This window comes from Phaenicophaeus curvirostris, chromosome 19 (genome assembly GCF_032191515.1).
Source record: "Phaenicophaeus curvirostris isolate KB17595 chromosome 19, BPBGC_Pcur_1.0, whole genome shotgun sequence".
In the NCBI taxonomy this organism is placed as follows: domain Eukaryota; kingdom Metazoa; phylum Chordata; class Aves; order Cuculiformes; family Cuculidae; genus Phaenicophaeus; species Phaenicophaeus curvirostris.
The window spans coordinates 8,511,130-8,526,905 of NC_091410.1; the positions used below are offsets into that span (position 1 = coordinate 8,511,130).

The 15,776-nt window shown below is 48.0% G+C and overlaps 1 protein-coding gene across 4 annotated transcripts in view; it reads right to left on the minus strand.

Moving 5' to 3' along the window:
- Nucleotides 1-15,776, minus strand: part of TBC1D16 (TBC1 domain family member 16) — a 34,184-nt gene that overhangs the window by 13,490 nt on the left and 4,918 nt on the right. For 3 of the 4 annotated variants that reach the window (XM_069872718.1, XM_069872719.1, XM_069872717.1), the window contains exons 2-3: nucleotides 13,678-13,913; nucleotides 12,040-12,670 (exon numbers count right to left, since the gene is read on the minus strand). In XM_069872718.1, the coding sequence (XP_069728819.1) occupies nucleotides 12,040-12,670; nucleotides 13,678-13,855 (809 nt within the window). In that variant the 5' untranslated portion in view covers nucleotides 13,856-13,913. Of the gene's footprint in view, nucleotides 1-1,727; nucleotides 1,883-12,039; nucleotides 12,671-13,677; nucleotides 13,914-15,776 lie in introns of those variants that run through there. The other variant, XM_069872720.1, reaches the window with a different exon arrangement.

The window sequence follows — 15,776 nt, forward strand, 5'->3', positions numbered from 1 at the left end:
AATATTGAGATTATTCTGTACTTGAGTAACAACAAACAGTATGACCGCTGTTAATTTTGTGGATTTTGGGAAGCCCTCCAGCTAGGTACACCAGACACACAGATGCAAGGGGAGAAGTCTCCAATTTATTATTTGTCAGGCTATCATATCTGTTGGATGAGGAATTTATACCAGACTGCTCTGCTAAAGGAGGGAGCTGAAGCACTGCAAGGCAAAGAGCTAGAGGAACATTCCAGAGAGACTTTGGGTTGTGAGATCCAGGAAAAACAGAGTGCCAGCTAGTATACAGCACTGCTCAGCAAAACAAGAGAACAAGTGCAATGGTCCACGGGAATAAAAGGGACAGGGGAAAAAAAATAAGGAGGATTAGCAAAATCTGAGGCAGGAAACCCACAGACACAGTCATGATTCCACTTAAGCCGTTTCAAAGTCCCATTACTTTTCATCTCAAAATACATCTCATTCTTGCTGGTGAGCAAGACCAGGTGGTGACGTATTTTCTCCACTCAACAATCAGCTACAGCGACCAACCACATATGTATTCCTCGAGCTTCCGCAGCCCCTAAGAAAGCAAGTTCTTGCGTAAAGCAGGCACCGTCCTCCCACCATGGGGAGAGGGATCGCGTGCCTGACCCGAGGAGGTCAGCCACACTCGGCAAGTGAGACTTTCGACACGCAGTAATAGAGTAATGGGACCTGACTTGCTGTTTGGTCAGAGCATTTGTACACACCTACAATATAAAGAGAGAGAAAAGCAATTACTATTTCTGTTAGAGAGCCAGGGCAGAGACCTGCCCCAATTACACGGCAAGACTATTTCAGCGACCAAGATCCACTAACTCATTTTACAACACGATGTGACAAATGTAATTATACGAGGGAAAGAGAGTGAAGATTATAGGCATGATGTGGCAGTTACCGAAGCTGTCAGCGTGCACCACCTGAATCCCAGAGAGCCTCTTGCAAGAGCCAGACCTCCTCCACTGGCTCTCCTTCCCCACTGTACTAAAGCTAATCACAGCTGTCCTTAACAGCCTGAGCTATTCCTGCATGCTGGCTTGTGACATTGTGAAGCATCATGACAATAAGTATCATCATAATGTATGAGCATCCATGTAATGGGAATTACATGCCCCTTTTCCTCCCCAGGGGTTAGCATTTCTCTGTTTCTCCACTATTCCCCACAGGCACTGACCTTCTAGGTTCCTCTTCTTTCCAGCAAGGTGAAATAGCTCATGACAGCATCAGCTGCCTAAAATGTCTAAGACAGGTAGCTTCAAATAAATAATCCATCAATAAAAGTTTAAAGCTGTTCCGAAACACCAAAAAATTTAGTGTAGCGACGGTACAAAGTGAAGTAATACCAGGCAGCAGGAACCTGTATCTATTTTTCCAATTAAAAAAGGTGTCCTTGAAAATATACAAACATAACGAGTTGTGAAACGAGCCGACTTCAGCGACATACACAGGCGCAAAAAAAAAAAAGATTGGTAATTTGGGATTAAATTGTTGAAATATTCTTGGTCATTCAGAGGGGTGCTGCAGAAGGACTGGAAGGACACTCCGTGGCCATGTAGAGCCAGGTGTTGACTGTGAAACGCTGCTCTGATCAGCTCAGAGGAGAAACTAGGTTAAGAACTGTGTTAAATTCACCCTATAGCTGAAAATATTTGGAACTTGAAGTTCCTTTGCCTCAAAGAGCCCGAACAAAATCGATTTACACTGACCTCGGTGAGCAGGGAAAATAGTGTTTGATGGGCTGGATGAACACCTAACCAGAATTTCTGAAATTAAATATCAGGTGGAAGCGTATCCATGCATCTGCAAACATGTGTGGAAACAAACCGAACAACTCTTCCTATTTGCGGGGGAAACCTGTGAAAAACTGCCCAGGATATTACAGTACAAAGTACATGAATGTCAACACGGACTTCCCAAAAGCTTGTTCCACAGGCTTTCCATTGATCTGTTTGCTTTCAAAACATAAATTTCCTCACGTTGAACTGCACTAAATGCTATTTAGTAGCTAATTAACTTTCTGTGCTGAAAACCTCCTGTAATTGCACTTCTTTCACCTTTTTTAGCCTGTGTCCTCCAGGGAACCCAAGCTGTCCTACGGCATTTGTTCTGCTCATTTCTATCTCCCAGGCACAAGTTCCTTCCCGACACCAGGCTGCCAATCACGGCTGCAGAGGTCACTGGAGACCAAATTACGAGCACTCTGCCTCCAACAAACTTGCTTTGCTGAGCTCGCCGTAAAGGGAAAATAAGAGGTTATGAAAAATAATTGTCTCCTTTATTCTTAGGATGGGGAAGCAGATTCAACAGCGCCTCTAAGAGTGGTATTGTTAGTCACTATTTGTATTGTTAATATTATTAACGATATTCAAAGAGGGTGTTTACATCTTAAAGGTGTTGGAATGTTCCCTTGCCCCGCACAGGAGGAGGTTTCCAGCCGTGCCAGACGCCTCTCTGGCACACGCTGCAGGGTTGCAGCTTCCACATCCACCCCCTGACCTTGGACTGGAACGGCAAGTTCATGATCAGGGAGCGGGCTCTGAATGAACAGCAACTCTGCGAACACGAGCCTGACAAATACAACATTTTAACACAACGAAACAGGGACTCAAGGAAACGTGATTATGCAGCTTTGCCTTCTGGTAGGCGTAATTGGTTTGTCCTTGAGAAATAAAGATGAAAACAATTTGTTATGCTTACCAGGGGCCATTGCAATCTGCTTTTACAGCACCCCGACGGCCCATCCAGAGCACACACAACCACCCAACGCAAGTATAATGTGCAGCGTCCACCTCTGCTGCTGGTTCATCATCCCAAGGCTTGGTGGACAAAGCCAAGAGGTGCAGTGGGAGTGGCTGGGACCTTAATTCCTCCAGGTCCTTATAGCCTGACGCAAAGCCGAGCGGTTTAACCAGCAAGAGGGGTTATTAGAAAGGGTCCCTTCTACTGCTGTGAATTAAACTGCTGTGAAAAGGAAGTTGTGGAGAGGAGGGAGCTGGGCTCTTCTCCCAGGTGGCAGGGGACAGGACGAGAGGGAATGGCCTCAAGCTCCACCAGGGGAGGTTCAGGCTGAACATTGGGAAAAAATTTTTCATGGAAAGGGTCATTGGGCAGTGGCAGAGGCTGCCCAGGGAGGGGGTTGAGTCACCTTCCCTGGAGGTGTTTAAGGGATGGGTGGACGAGGAGCTGAGGGACATGGTTTAGTAATTGATAGGAATGGTTGGACTCGATGATCCGGTGTGTCTCTTCCAACCTGATGATTCTATGAAACCAAAAGGAAAACAAAATAAACTGAGAATTCTTAAGTGAATGATTTCAAATATAAAGGGGAAAAAATATCAGAAGTTTGTAGCGGATTAATGTGCGTTTTATTGTCCTTTACCCAATCAATTCTGGAATGGGAAACACAAACACCGGCACCAAAGAGACAAGAAATCTGTTGGTCACAGACTGAGCTCCCAGGCAGGTGTAGACTCCTTAGGTAACAGCCAAGGAAGGTTTTCCTCTATGACTTCTTGTTGCAGGGAGGTAGCTGGGACAGAATTAGAAGTTTGATGCTTATGAACAAAATAGACACAGCTCCCAAGAAGCCAAACACAACAAATCATTTAGAGCTGAGCATGCGTTACTCAATGATGCAAATGTTACCTTCATTTTAAGGAAGGAAAATATTCCAAAAGCTGAACGGCAGATTTGTACAATCCATATGAAGAAGGGGCACCTCGTGCCTAGGTTTTAGCTCATTAATGAATCAATCAAAATGCAACACTTAAAAAAAAAAAAATTCCTTAGATGGAAAAAGTGATTTCTCAGCAAAGCTCAAAAAAAGAATGTTTACTTTTCAGCCTATTCCAGACTAGAAAAGGGGACCTTTCTTACCAGTGTTTATTTTATATTTAAAATCGATGGCTAATTTTGCTTTTTTTCTTTCAGTTCTATCCATGCAAAAATAAAATTCTAGACTAATTATGCTAATTACAATCAAGCCTTCAAAACCCTGGTCCCTTGAAAGCCCTGAAGATTACCTTTGTTCTTATATTCTTGGCTCTAAGCAATGCACTGGGAATTTCAGGGTGACTTTTTTTACTGACAGACGAAGTTAACTGGCTCCCTGGACTCTGCGCTGCTGCTGACCCAGAATGAGCAGAGCCAACACCACCCAGTGCGAACTCCACTGTTTCCACAATACAATGCAGATTTCCCAAGGGGAGAGCTTTCCGCAAGTAGCAAAAAAGGGAGAGGGGAAAGGAGAGCTGGCTAAAAGCGTGTTTCAGAGTTATTGTAAATGCTTAATGCTGTTATAATTGCGAGGAGCCAGCCAAGACGACAAGAGCTATGCAGATTTATTTGCATATAGTGCTGCACTTTCAGAGGGGACACGCTCTTTATTTTGATCCACTTAATGCAATTCTTCCCTCACAAAGCTATGGATACCTGCCAGAACCATTTATCTCTGCTCTCAATTAGGATATCTGGGCGTTACGATTGTATGAATGAGTAACAGCAGAAATAGGAGACTATCCTGGGGAAAGGCGATTTATCCCAACGCCTCTGGAGCAAACAGCCCCTCTTCTGCTCCGCTCCTGCCTCGCTCATGGGGCTGTAATGCAGCCTCCACTTGGGAATTCTTTCTTCCTCCAGGCTGAGCCCACGAGTGCTGGTGCAGAGCCCCCAGCTCGCATCTCGGGGTGCAGCTGGGGTGGGAGGGAGATGGGGTCCCAGCTCTGCCACAAGCGGGGCTGGGGGGGATGCTGGCAGTGGGGCTGGGGGAAGAGTTGGGGGATGCAGGGGGGGCAAAGTGTGGGGCTGGGGAGTCAGAGTCAAGGGGGGTGGGGGTTGCAGAGTGTGGGGCTGGGAAAGCCGAGGGGTTGGGGATGCAGGGTGTGGGGCTGGGGGTGCAGAGTCGAGGAGGGCAGGGGATGCGGGATGTGGAGCCAGGGGATGCAGGGGATGTAGGGTGCGAGGCTGGGAGTGTGGAGCCAGGGGTCGAGGGGGGAGCTGGGATGCAGAGTGGGGAGTCAAGGAGGGATGAGGGTGTGGGCAGCGGGGCGGGGGATGTAGAGCCAGGAGGGTCAGGGGATGCGGGACTGAGGAAACAGGGGGGGCAGGGGATGCGGCATGCAGGGCTGGGCGTGTGGAGTCGGGAGGGGCAGGGGATGTGGGGTGCAGAGCTGGAGGATGCAGGGGATGCACAGGATGCAGGGGATGTAGGGGATGCAGGTGATGCGGGGTGTGGGGCTGGGGGATGCAGGGGATGCAGGGTGTGGGGCTGGAGGATGCAGGACATGCGGGGGATGCGGGGTGCGGGATTGGAGGACCCGGAGGGGCAGGGGATGTGGGATGCGGGGCCGGGGGATGCAGGGGATGTGGGGCTGGGGGATGCAGGGGACGCAGAGTGCAGGGCTGGGGGATGCAGGAGATGCAGGGGATGCAGGGGATGCAGGGCTGGGGGATGCAGGAGATGCAGGGGATGCAGGGCTGGGGGATGCAGGAGATGCAGGGGATGCGGGGCTGGGGAATGCAGGTGATGCGGGGCTGGGGGATGCAGGGGATGCAGGGGGATGCAGGTGATGCGGGGCTGGGGGTGCGGGGAGCGCCCGGCAGCGCCGCTGGGCAGAGCTCGCCCCCTGGCGGCCGCTGCGTCCCACGGACACACGGACACACGGACACACGGACACACGGACACAGCCAGGGCCCCACGGCGCCTTCCCGCGGGCGCTGCATCCCAAGAGAGAATTCAAAGCTTCCCCGTTCTTGTAGCCAAACGCCAAAGACCCAGAAAGCTGGAAGGCAAAGGGGTTCCCCTCTATTCCTCCATCCCTCCGGGTGCAGGGCGTGGGATCTCCTTTTCGAGCATCTCCCACTCTCCTCACTGACTATTCCTCTCCTGAAATCCCAGATAAAACCTTCAGGATCCCACCAGCTGCAATTCTGGATCTCGAGTTAGCTGTCACTATTTTCTTCCACAGAAATCTGGCAGGGAACCAGCAGAAAGAAAAAAAAAAAAACCCAAACCTGCTATAATTAATGTTCTTGCTGTTCAAATATTTATATAAAGCGAGATGGAGCCGTATGCCTCCGCAAACTCTTGGATCTGTCCAACCTTCTCAGCTTTGTAGCCCATAACAACTTAAATTGATGACCCAGCATCGCTGACAGCACCCGGCTGAGGCTGGATCCTCTTCCCAGCACCCGGCTCTGTGCAGACCACCAGGATGTACAGCCTGAGATGAAGTTTATACCAACCCCACGACTCAAAGAGAAGGGTAAAAAGACTATTCTTGTGATCGAAGAAGGATTTGGGGATATTTTTTCCCAGGCGTGGGTTTGGATACGAATGGAATTGGGTGCTTTGGTGTCTTACATCAGAAATCGCACGAGTTCAGGCAAGGTCCTGGGGAAGTGAAGCTGGAATAAGGAGCAGCGAGACATCGCATGCACCCACAAGGCTGGAATCATCAAAAGTAAGAGAGCACGGCACAAGATGATGCAAGAAGTTACAGGAGATTTGGAAGTCTGTGACCAATTCCCCTGGTTCTAGGAATATAATCACTTCTGTTACAAAAGCCTCTTGATGGCTCCAGCACTCCCGCTAGTTCACACTAATTTCAGCTCATTTCCCCAATAATTTTGCCTCCTGTTTATTCTGCAGAGGTCTGAACAGTGCTAAGCCTCTCAGGTGAGCTGCCAAAACAACATGATGCAACACTGTGTGCTCTGTTACCACCCGCTCCTGCAGCTGCTGCCGCCCTCTGTAACGCTGCGCCTCCGCTCCCTCCTGAGAAGGTAATTTACTGATTAGCTCCCTGGGAAGAGGCTTAACAACAGGATGTGCAACACATCTGTAAAAATTGCATCAACCACGACGCCCAAGGAGTTTGTCCTTGTGTGTCTGCTTTGCCCAGACCGCCTGCAATAGTTCTGTGGTGTGAACTCATAAAGAATAAGGGAATTGCACCCTCGTTTAGCTCCATTTTGAAATGTTTCATTATTTTTATTGCTGGTTGCTAAAATTATCACCTCCTTACAAAAGACATTTCCTTCTTGCATTGATATCCGTGACCGCATTGGTCACATCACTTCTGCTCGTCCCTTAAAGCAAGTGATGTTGGACTGTGAGCTGGTGGCTATTCCATCACCTGAAGGACTGTTGGTAGAGATCCAGCCTCTGGCCACATGTTGCCCCAAGGTCCACTCATACCATTCCACCACTGAGGTTTCTTGGTCCAGATTCCAGCTGTATTGACCAACATCCCAGCCTGAAGCTAATGAAGGAACTGATGCTAGCATTTATAGAATCATAGAATCACCAGGTTGGAAGAGACACACCGGATTATCGAGTCCAACCATTCCCACAAATCACTAAACCATGCCCCTCAGCACCTCCTCCACCCGTCCCTTAAACCCCTCCAGGGAAGGTGACTCAACCCCCTCCCTGGGCAGCCTCTGCCAGTGCCCAGTGATCCTTTCCGTGAAAAGTTTTTTCCTAATGTCCAGCCTGAACCTCCCCTGGCGGAGCTCGAGGCCATTCCCTCTCGTCCTGTCCCCTGTCACTTGGGAGAAGAGCCCAGCTCCCTCCTCTCCACAACCTCCTCTCAGGAGAGAGCAATGAGGTCTCCCCTCAGCCTCCTCTTCTCCACGCTAAACACCCCCAGCTCTTTCAGCCGTTCCTCATAAGGCCTGTTCTCCAGCCCCTTCACCAGCTTCGTTGCTCTTCTCTGGACTCACTCCAGAGCCTCAACATCCTTCTAGTGGTGAGGGGCCCAGAACTGAACACAGGATTCGAGGAGCGGTCTCACCAGTGCTGAGTACAGAGGGAGAAGAACCTCCCTGGACCTGCTGGTCACACCTTATGTGTCCTCTTCACTGCTTTTGTATGGTGTTACTCAGGTAACAGCAAATGCAGTTGAAAAGCCTTTAGCAGCCCTCCCACCCATTGCCAGGGAAAGCTCCTGTTAACCAGGGATCACTCTGACATGGCACAAAAAACAACCAACCCTAAACAAACCCCATTTTCAGAGCACTAAGTGCTTCCGCAACCGATTGGTATAGATCTGATGTCACGGTCAGCTGAAATAACTTCAGAAACATCAGTGGAAAGCCATTCTATAGGTGTCAGATGCTATTTGGTCACCGGGATGTAACGAAAGGCTTTTAGTTTCACTTTACTGATGGGGAAAATGGAAGCTGAGTAATTTAGCCGAGCAGTAACAAGCCTGAGTTGGGTATAGAGTACAGTTGTCCTGATCAGTGCCCTTCAGACCACAAGACAAATGGTTCCTGACAGCCAGCAAACAATGGTGATGGGGGAGAAAAGGGACAGAGTGGACCAATTTTACTTCCAGCATCCTTCCGTCCCTACAGAAATGCAGTCACTGGCAAAGCTGCTATCAACACAGGCAATTCCCATGTTAGCTACCTCCCTGCAGAAGCCACACACTGTGAGCAGAAAGGGCCCCCAAAGTTAACAAGGACACAAAAACCAAGGCAGCAAAGCCACCTTTCCTTGAGAGATGAGTGCACGATGCAGAAGAATGCCAAGATCGACTAAAAAGAGAAGAATGAATGTGTATGCTGGTGATGGGACACTCCCCTCGCTCCTAGCCTGAGGAATTGTGTAAAAAAGGAGGAAAGCATCGATGGCTGCATGGGATCCCTGGCAGCCTTTCAAACTGAGAAGCAAAGAGGAAAAAAAAAAACCCACCCCAAAACAATGGATACGTTTTTACTTCCTTATGTTCTACAAGGCGAGTTGTTGACTGACTTGTTGCGCAACCCAAATGTTTCCAAGCCTACCTCCCTTCTTCCTCTCAGTCCCTTTCAGCACGCACGGGTATTGTCTGTGGGCTCCCTTCTGTCCAGAAAGCCAGGCCACCTTCTTAGAGGATGCTCCAAAAGGCATACAAGCTCCTGGGCATACGGATCTCATCTGATCCAAGTCTACACATACGTCCTAATTCTTCCAAAATGTCACATTTTTCCATTTCTGATGGTATCTAATTGCACAGACAAAAAGAAGGATGGATCTAACACCCATGCGATGCTTCGGCTCCTGAAAGAATCACGGCAAAAAGCAGAGCTCCCTTTACAACTCCCTAATGCAAAGAGGAATAACCACAAACATTCGTTCTTCTTTGCAGGGAGGAGGTGGTGACCGCGGGGTAGGGAGGGGAAAAAAGAGTTGAAACAATCTGCCAGCAGCACGAACTTTGTTCGCACTCCAATTCTGGCTCAGATGGGAAGCAGCCAGCAGGAAAAAAAAAATCAACCTTAAGAAACAAGGAAGCTGTTCGCATGCTTGTAGTGACTTCTGAAACAGCATACCCCGCTCCTTAAAACACTGGGATGAACGCAGGAAATAAGAAAATGCTTTTCTGACAAGACTTTTGCTAAGTACTATGCAAAATCTTTTACTCAAGCAGTTTGTAGGATCCTGTAGATGTCATGCAAGGGGGCTCTACAGGGAAGAACAAACTGGCGTTAAAAAAAAGGGACACATTGGACAAAAGCCTTTCAAGTCTGAAGTCCCAAACAATTAAAGGTCTGTTTTATTAATCTGCTGCAAATTATGAGTGCTGCATATACTCTGTGAAGCTCCCAGGCTGGTGCCAAAGGAGTTAAAAAAGGGGAAAAAAAAAAAAAGGAGAAGTCTAGCAGGAGCATGAGCAGTGTTTGCAAAGCCAGCCTCTGCCTTGCTGGAGCTGTAAGGCCAACTGCAAGCAAGGAAGACGGCAGAGGGCTCGCCGAGACAGGCTGCCACATAGCAGGCAGGGAAAGAAACACAACATGAATACCCAGTCGAGGTAGTGAGGATGCAATAGACTGTATTTCCTTCCTTTGCTGATGCGATGAGCAGCTCAGAGCTGTTGCAAAACCGTTAAACCACTGTGCGCCCTGCCCACGTGCCATGCCCCTGAGCATCGCGCCGGCCCTTCCGCATCAGCCCCTCTCCCGGTGCTCGCCGTTGGGTACCAAAGCTCTCCGAGCACACTGCACACCTTGGACACCACGTGGCCTTGTGGTCCAGGCCAAGAACTGGGATTTCATCAGGATGAGTTTGATCTCCTGGTTTGCGGCAGATATTTACAAAAAAAAAAAAAGCTGAAAAAACCCTCCAAACTTCTAAAATTTTGGGTTTTTTCAGAGTTACCAAGACAGGTCAAACACATACAGGTTGTCAGTATGGATTCAAGGAGAAACAATTTTACACCTGAAACAGAGGCTTCGGCAACAGTGGATTTGGGGGTTTTCTGGTTTTTGAATCATAGAATCACCAGGTTGGAAAAGACCCACCGGATCATCGAGTCCAACCATCCCTATCAATTACTAAACCATGTCCCTCAGCACCTCATCCACCTGTCCCTTAAACCCCTCCAGGGAAAGTGACTCAACCCCCTCCCCAGGCAGCCTCTGCCAGTGCCCAATGACTCTCTCCATGAAAATTTTTTTCCTGATGTCCAGCCTGAACCTTCCCTGGCGGAAGGTCTTGGACAAAGCCAAGAAATTTCTAAAGCAACACAATATTCTCTGGAAATGGATGTGACCAAAGCTTCAACCCCAAGCAGCAGCGCAGTGCTGGAGTGCAACCTGAACAGGACAAGTAGCCTACGAACCAACAAAATCAAGTCAGTCATCAGGAAAGATAATTCATCATGCAAAGGCCTCCTGTAAAACTTTGTCAAGGTTTGTTTTGTGGTATTTCCATAGTTTCCAAAGCCGTCTACAATCCTATCAACATTTGTCTAACAAGACTGTCAGGCATCATACTGAAAGAGCTAAAAGGGACACCCAAACCGATGCTGTTTGATGCAAGCAGGAGATTAAAGGCCCATCCTGGGCACCCACAACTGCTTTGCAATGGCTCTTTGCAGCCCAGGGAGAGCTGTGGTGGGATGGGACAGGATGGGACAGGGACAGCTGTGCCAGCCTGGTTGAGACACTGCTCAAACCACTGCCCACCCAGTGGCTGTGGAGCTCGAGCCTAGAAATCCATGTGGGCTGGCGGTTAATTAGAAGCGTGCTGCTAGGACATATATCAAATGCAAAGATGACACCAAGTCTGAGAACACTGCACCAAAGTGTTTTAAAATATCCAGAGAGAGTTGAATTAATTAGCATACTTTCTTCATAACCCTTGTTCTTACAGGCATTCTCCGGGCTGGAGTTTAGCCCATAAAATAAAGAGGCAAAATCTCTTCAAATATCAGCCCTTAACACAGTCCGTACGTTGCTGACGCACACCAAGGAGAATTCATTTTCCTTAATTTCAGACCTAAGTTTCAGAGTTGAGCTGTATCCTTAAAATCAGCCCCACGGTGCCTCACGAACGCAGCAAACCCATCCTCCCTGAGATGGAAACGAGTGATAAACTGCACAGAGCACAGAAAGCTAGGAACACCGTGTATCGATATGGTAAGCAAAGCAGGGATCCTGCTTCATTCCTTTGCCACGGCGCCTTCTCTCCCCTATGCAGAGTTCACTGCAGATGCTCTTGAGAAGCGCTGACATTTAGATCTATCAGTGTTGACTGAAAATAGCCAGGTTAGACATGTAAGAATTAATATTTATATGTCTTAAGTGGGACCACATTCTGAACACCAGCAAAACCAGCTCCTACACACAGACTTGATGTCAACATGGTGCCTTGCAGAGGTGCTCACGGCTCAGAGGAAGCCAGACAGACACTTTGATGTGGCTTTCCACAAGATGTACCAAGCACATCTCCTCAGCAGAGCCAATTAGACCAACAAAGGACCTTTTTAATTTAGCAATGCTGCTTCCAGGGCTCAAGACAGCTCACCTGAAAGACTGTATGCATACAGCCCTGGATGTGCAGGGCCAGGGTTCACTGAGCACAAGCAGGACTGGCTGGCAAAGAGTTTCTTGTAAATCATACAGGTGGCCAAAACAAGGCAGGGTGTTCAGCTCATCAGCCCTGTGATGCTTCTCAGTTGCCTTTGGTGTCTCCAAGCCTCACACCCCAACTATTTGCCCAGAAACTAGAGAAAAAGACGCACTCACCTGCTTTCATTATCCAGAAATACAGAACTACTGCTTTTCCCAAGGGCTTCACTAATGGGAGAGAGGCAGAAGGGCGAAGAGAAGGCATCAGAATCAGAGTCAAAAGTACTGTCCCTGCTCACGTCATCAGCAGACAGCTCCAAGGAGCCCTCGTCCTCCCCTGGCTCCGGCCTGCAGTCCAGGCCTTCCTCCGTCCCCTCCACCGACAGCTCCGACCTGTTCTGCTCCTCCTGAGAACTGATTGTCGATAGGATCCCTGAGTCGCTGCGGGCAGGCTGGGGGGATCGGCGGCTGCCGTCTGCCACCAGGCAGCACTGGGAGAGCTTCTCCCCTTCCGAAGAGGGGGAGCTGATGTAAGCCACATCTTTCACAAGCTGTGACACAGTCAAGATGTCGTCTTCTTTCAGGATCGCTGTCCCTCTCTGCTCAGGGGGAGAAGCCTGCCGGATGATGCCAAAACCCTGAGTGTGGCGGCCGCGTTTGCGAGGAGCTTTACGGACAGGAGAGCTCTCAGGAGTGATGTAGCGCAGGGCTTCTTCATCCTGCCTCTGAATGCGGGAGTTTGGCACCCAGGCAAGGATAAGCGTGGTTCCTAGGAGCTCATCTTTCTCCATGTACAAGCACAAATACCCTTCAAGAGAGCAAAGGAGCAATCGGTTATGACACAGCTTTATTCTTAGGAAACTGTGGAAGCCTGACATTTTCCTTTCCTCATCTCCCTCTGCTTCACCACTATTGTACATGGGCAAAACAAACCCGTCTATTTACCAGGAGAGAATTCTGCCAAGCAACTTGTGGAGTGCTGGGGATTATTCAGTATTTACAAATAACATCACATCTGCTTATATCTTTTGAGTAGTCTAAATTCCATAGAAATTACACGCAACTGCTTCAACTTCCTGGATGCATTATAATCAAGAGTAAATGCTGAAATATGTTGCCACAGAAAAAACTTCTACTGTACGTTAGTTAAACAATTTCAAGTGCCAGCTAAACATTTATTTCTTAACAATGTGTAGCAAAAGGGCTAAAATTTTCATGGAAAGCCAATAGATAAAGTGTCACATACTCAAGAAGGGAAGCATGGGTAAATGTTCATAGAATAATTAGTTTTGTGAAGCTAAGCCAGTAGCCACAGCTCTCTTTGATGAAAACATGAAAGAGCTCAGTAACAGATGAGAATAAAGGGACCGAGCAGTATTTATGTTCATTTGCTCCAGTACATGCAGCCACAATCAGGTTTTCTTTCTTTTCCCCTTACTGATGGTTGTTGAGGCCATTCAAGCAATGACAGTTACAAGATGATACTTGGCTTTCCTGGACAATACACGTATTTGAAAGCATCAGAAGTTACGGTCCTCAAATGACAACTGTCCATCTTCCAGCAATATGAAAGGGCTTACTAACAGGTAAATCCACGCTAAACCAGAAGAGAAAGGAGAAATGTCATCCATTTTCCTACAAAAAGAAGAGCTGATGGATCAGCTTTCCTTAGTCTTCCATGAGACTGCCTTGCCCTGTCCCCCACTGGCACCTCTTCATTCTTTAGAGCCCAAGATGTGATGTGGAATTTGACACAAACACACACCCCAGGAGAGAGAAAAAAGCAAGTGAGCAGCGTCTACACCACCCTGTCACCTGGATGATGCTCCCCAATGCCTTGTAGCATCTCAGGCGGGTGGACGCAGACATTGTTCTTGGAGTAGATGATCTCCCCATCAAGTACGGAAGATGAACTGTTCCCACTACCAGGGTTCAAGGTCAGGAGGTCAGAAGCTTTTGAAGAAGCACGTCGGAGGAGTCGCCCCAGAGACATTGCCAAGGAAATGTTTCCATTATCTGTCAGCTTTAATCAGGAGCCAAATTCAGAAGATCTGCCAAGAAGGAGGAAAGAATAGTGTTAGAATAAATATAACAACAGCACAGGGCGTGCTTACTGCACCAGCTGCTGCTCATTCCTAAAATTCAAGCACAAGCTTCCAAATGCTCCAGATCTGTAACATCACCTCTGTATTTTAAAGATGCTGGAGTACAGAATCCCAGGATGTTTTTCTCTCCAACGAAGAAATATAAAGGCAGCAAAGAAGCACATTTTAATAGTTACTGTGGGGAGGAAACAAAAGTAATGCTTGTCACTGAAAATTGCCCATTAAGGGAATAGCTCAGCTCCACAGAGCTGCTCGATGTATCACTGTCCTGGGGATGTCAAAGACAGCCAGAGTAGACCCTGGAGGATTCCTCCAGCACAGAAAAACTGCTGAGACCATGACATTAAATAAGGGGCTGCTGTTTCATCCACAGTAACCACTGAGCTAAAAAAAACATTAATCAAAACAAGTTCCTCTTGTGCTTACCAATTTTCAGCATAATCCTGCTGTGCATTTGAGGTTTTGGGGTTGGGGTTTGGTTTAGTTTTTGTTTATTGAGTGGCAACGGTTAAATAGAACTTTTTCAGAGCTAAGTGGCAAGAGATCCATGTTCAACAGCGTGGGCCAAGCTCCACACCACGGTCAGCAGAGCACACAAGAGGGGTAGCCAGAAAAAAGAAGAAATCAGACAGGTTCTGACTTGTACTATCAGGGCACTGTATGCAGGAAATATTTAGGGGCCTAAAGTGAGCATCATCAAACACTGAATAGCTCCAATTTCTTTAAACGTGTTCACTAAAGTATCTCCAGAAAAACAAGGAAGCAAGAAGGCAGAGAGGGCAAACAGAAACCAGTTTCTCGAAGAGCTGAGTGAAAGCTGCGGGAAGGAAAACAGCTGTTCTGTTTCTGAGATATTTGTACATACAGAAGACTGCAATGAGACTGCCAAGTAGGAGACAGGACAAACTATTGGTTTAACCAGCAATCCCTAGATTTCTCAGCTTGAATCACCACGTAAGCAGTTCCTGCATTTCAGTGTTTGCTGGAAGTTGATGGAGAAGCCTCAACCCTGCTATATACTGTGCCTAGCAAGCATTTAGCATAGCAGAAATACTTCGCCAGTCCTCTGCACCCATGCCTCCTTCTAGCACCAAAAGCAACACCTATCTTCACATCTCAGCCCAAGAAACCAGACTTCAATGGAGCCATATGCTCATTCTTGCCTGGACTGTCAAAGAACACAGTACTGCTTCAGCCTCTGGGTTATATCTTAGAGAGAGTCATTTGCTTCAACCATATTTAAGAACAAGTCACCTTTCCTCTTGTTGCACCCTGCAAGAATACAGCCAGTAAACTCTGCAGCGATTCCTCCTTCCCATCACCAAGTTACAACGTGCTAGTTCAACACAGCATTGTGGGAGTCCAACGCAGCGATGTGGAGCAACCTGGGCAGCATTAGAGGCCTTCAGCCTCCAGCACACCTGAAGAGAAACACCACTTACCGCAGCATTTTGTTGGCAGCACCTGTTCCACTGTGCCCTGCCACTAGCAAGAGTGAAACCAGCCAGGATAGCCAGACCTTTCATAAAAACTCTGAAAGTCCAAAGCCTGCACACGCAAAGGAGGCAGGTGGTACCATGTGCCTGCGGCTGTTTAGCAGGGAAAGCTTCCCCTGCAAACATAAGTGAGCTATTTCTACTAAGGACAGCAGATGGAGTGCACACATGAACCAAGAGCTCGTCTGATGTCCTGCTGCAGCTCCCCAGGGGCTCTCAGGAACGCAGGCAGAGGTGCAGGACTTCTCTGCCAACAGGGGTAACATTTAATTAGCTTCTACCTAGCAAAGGAAAAAAACGAAGCAACAGGTAA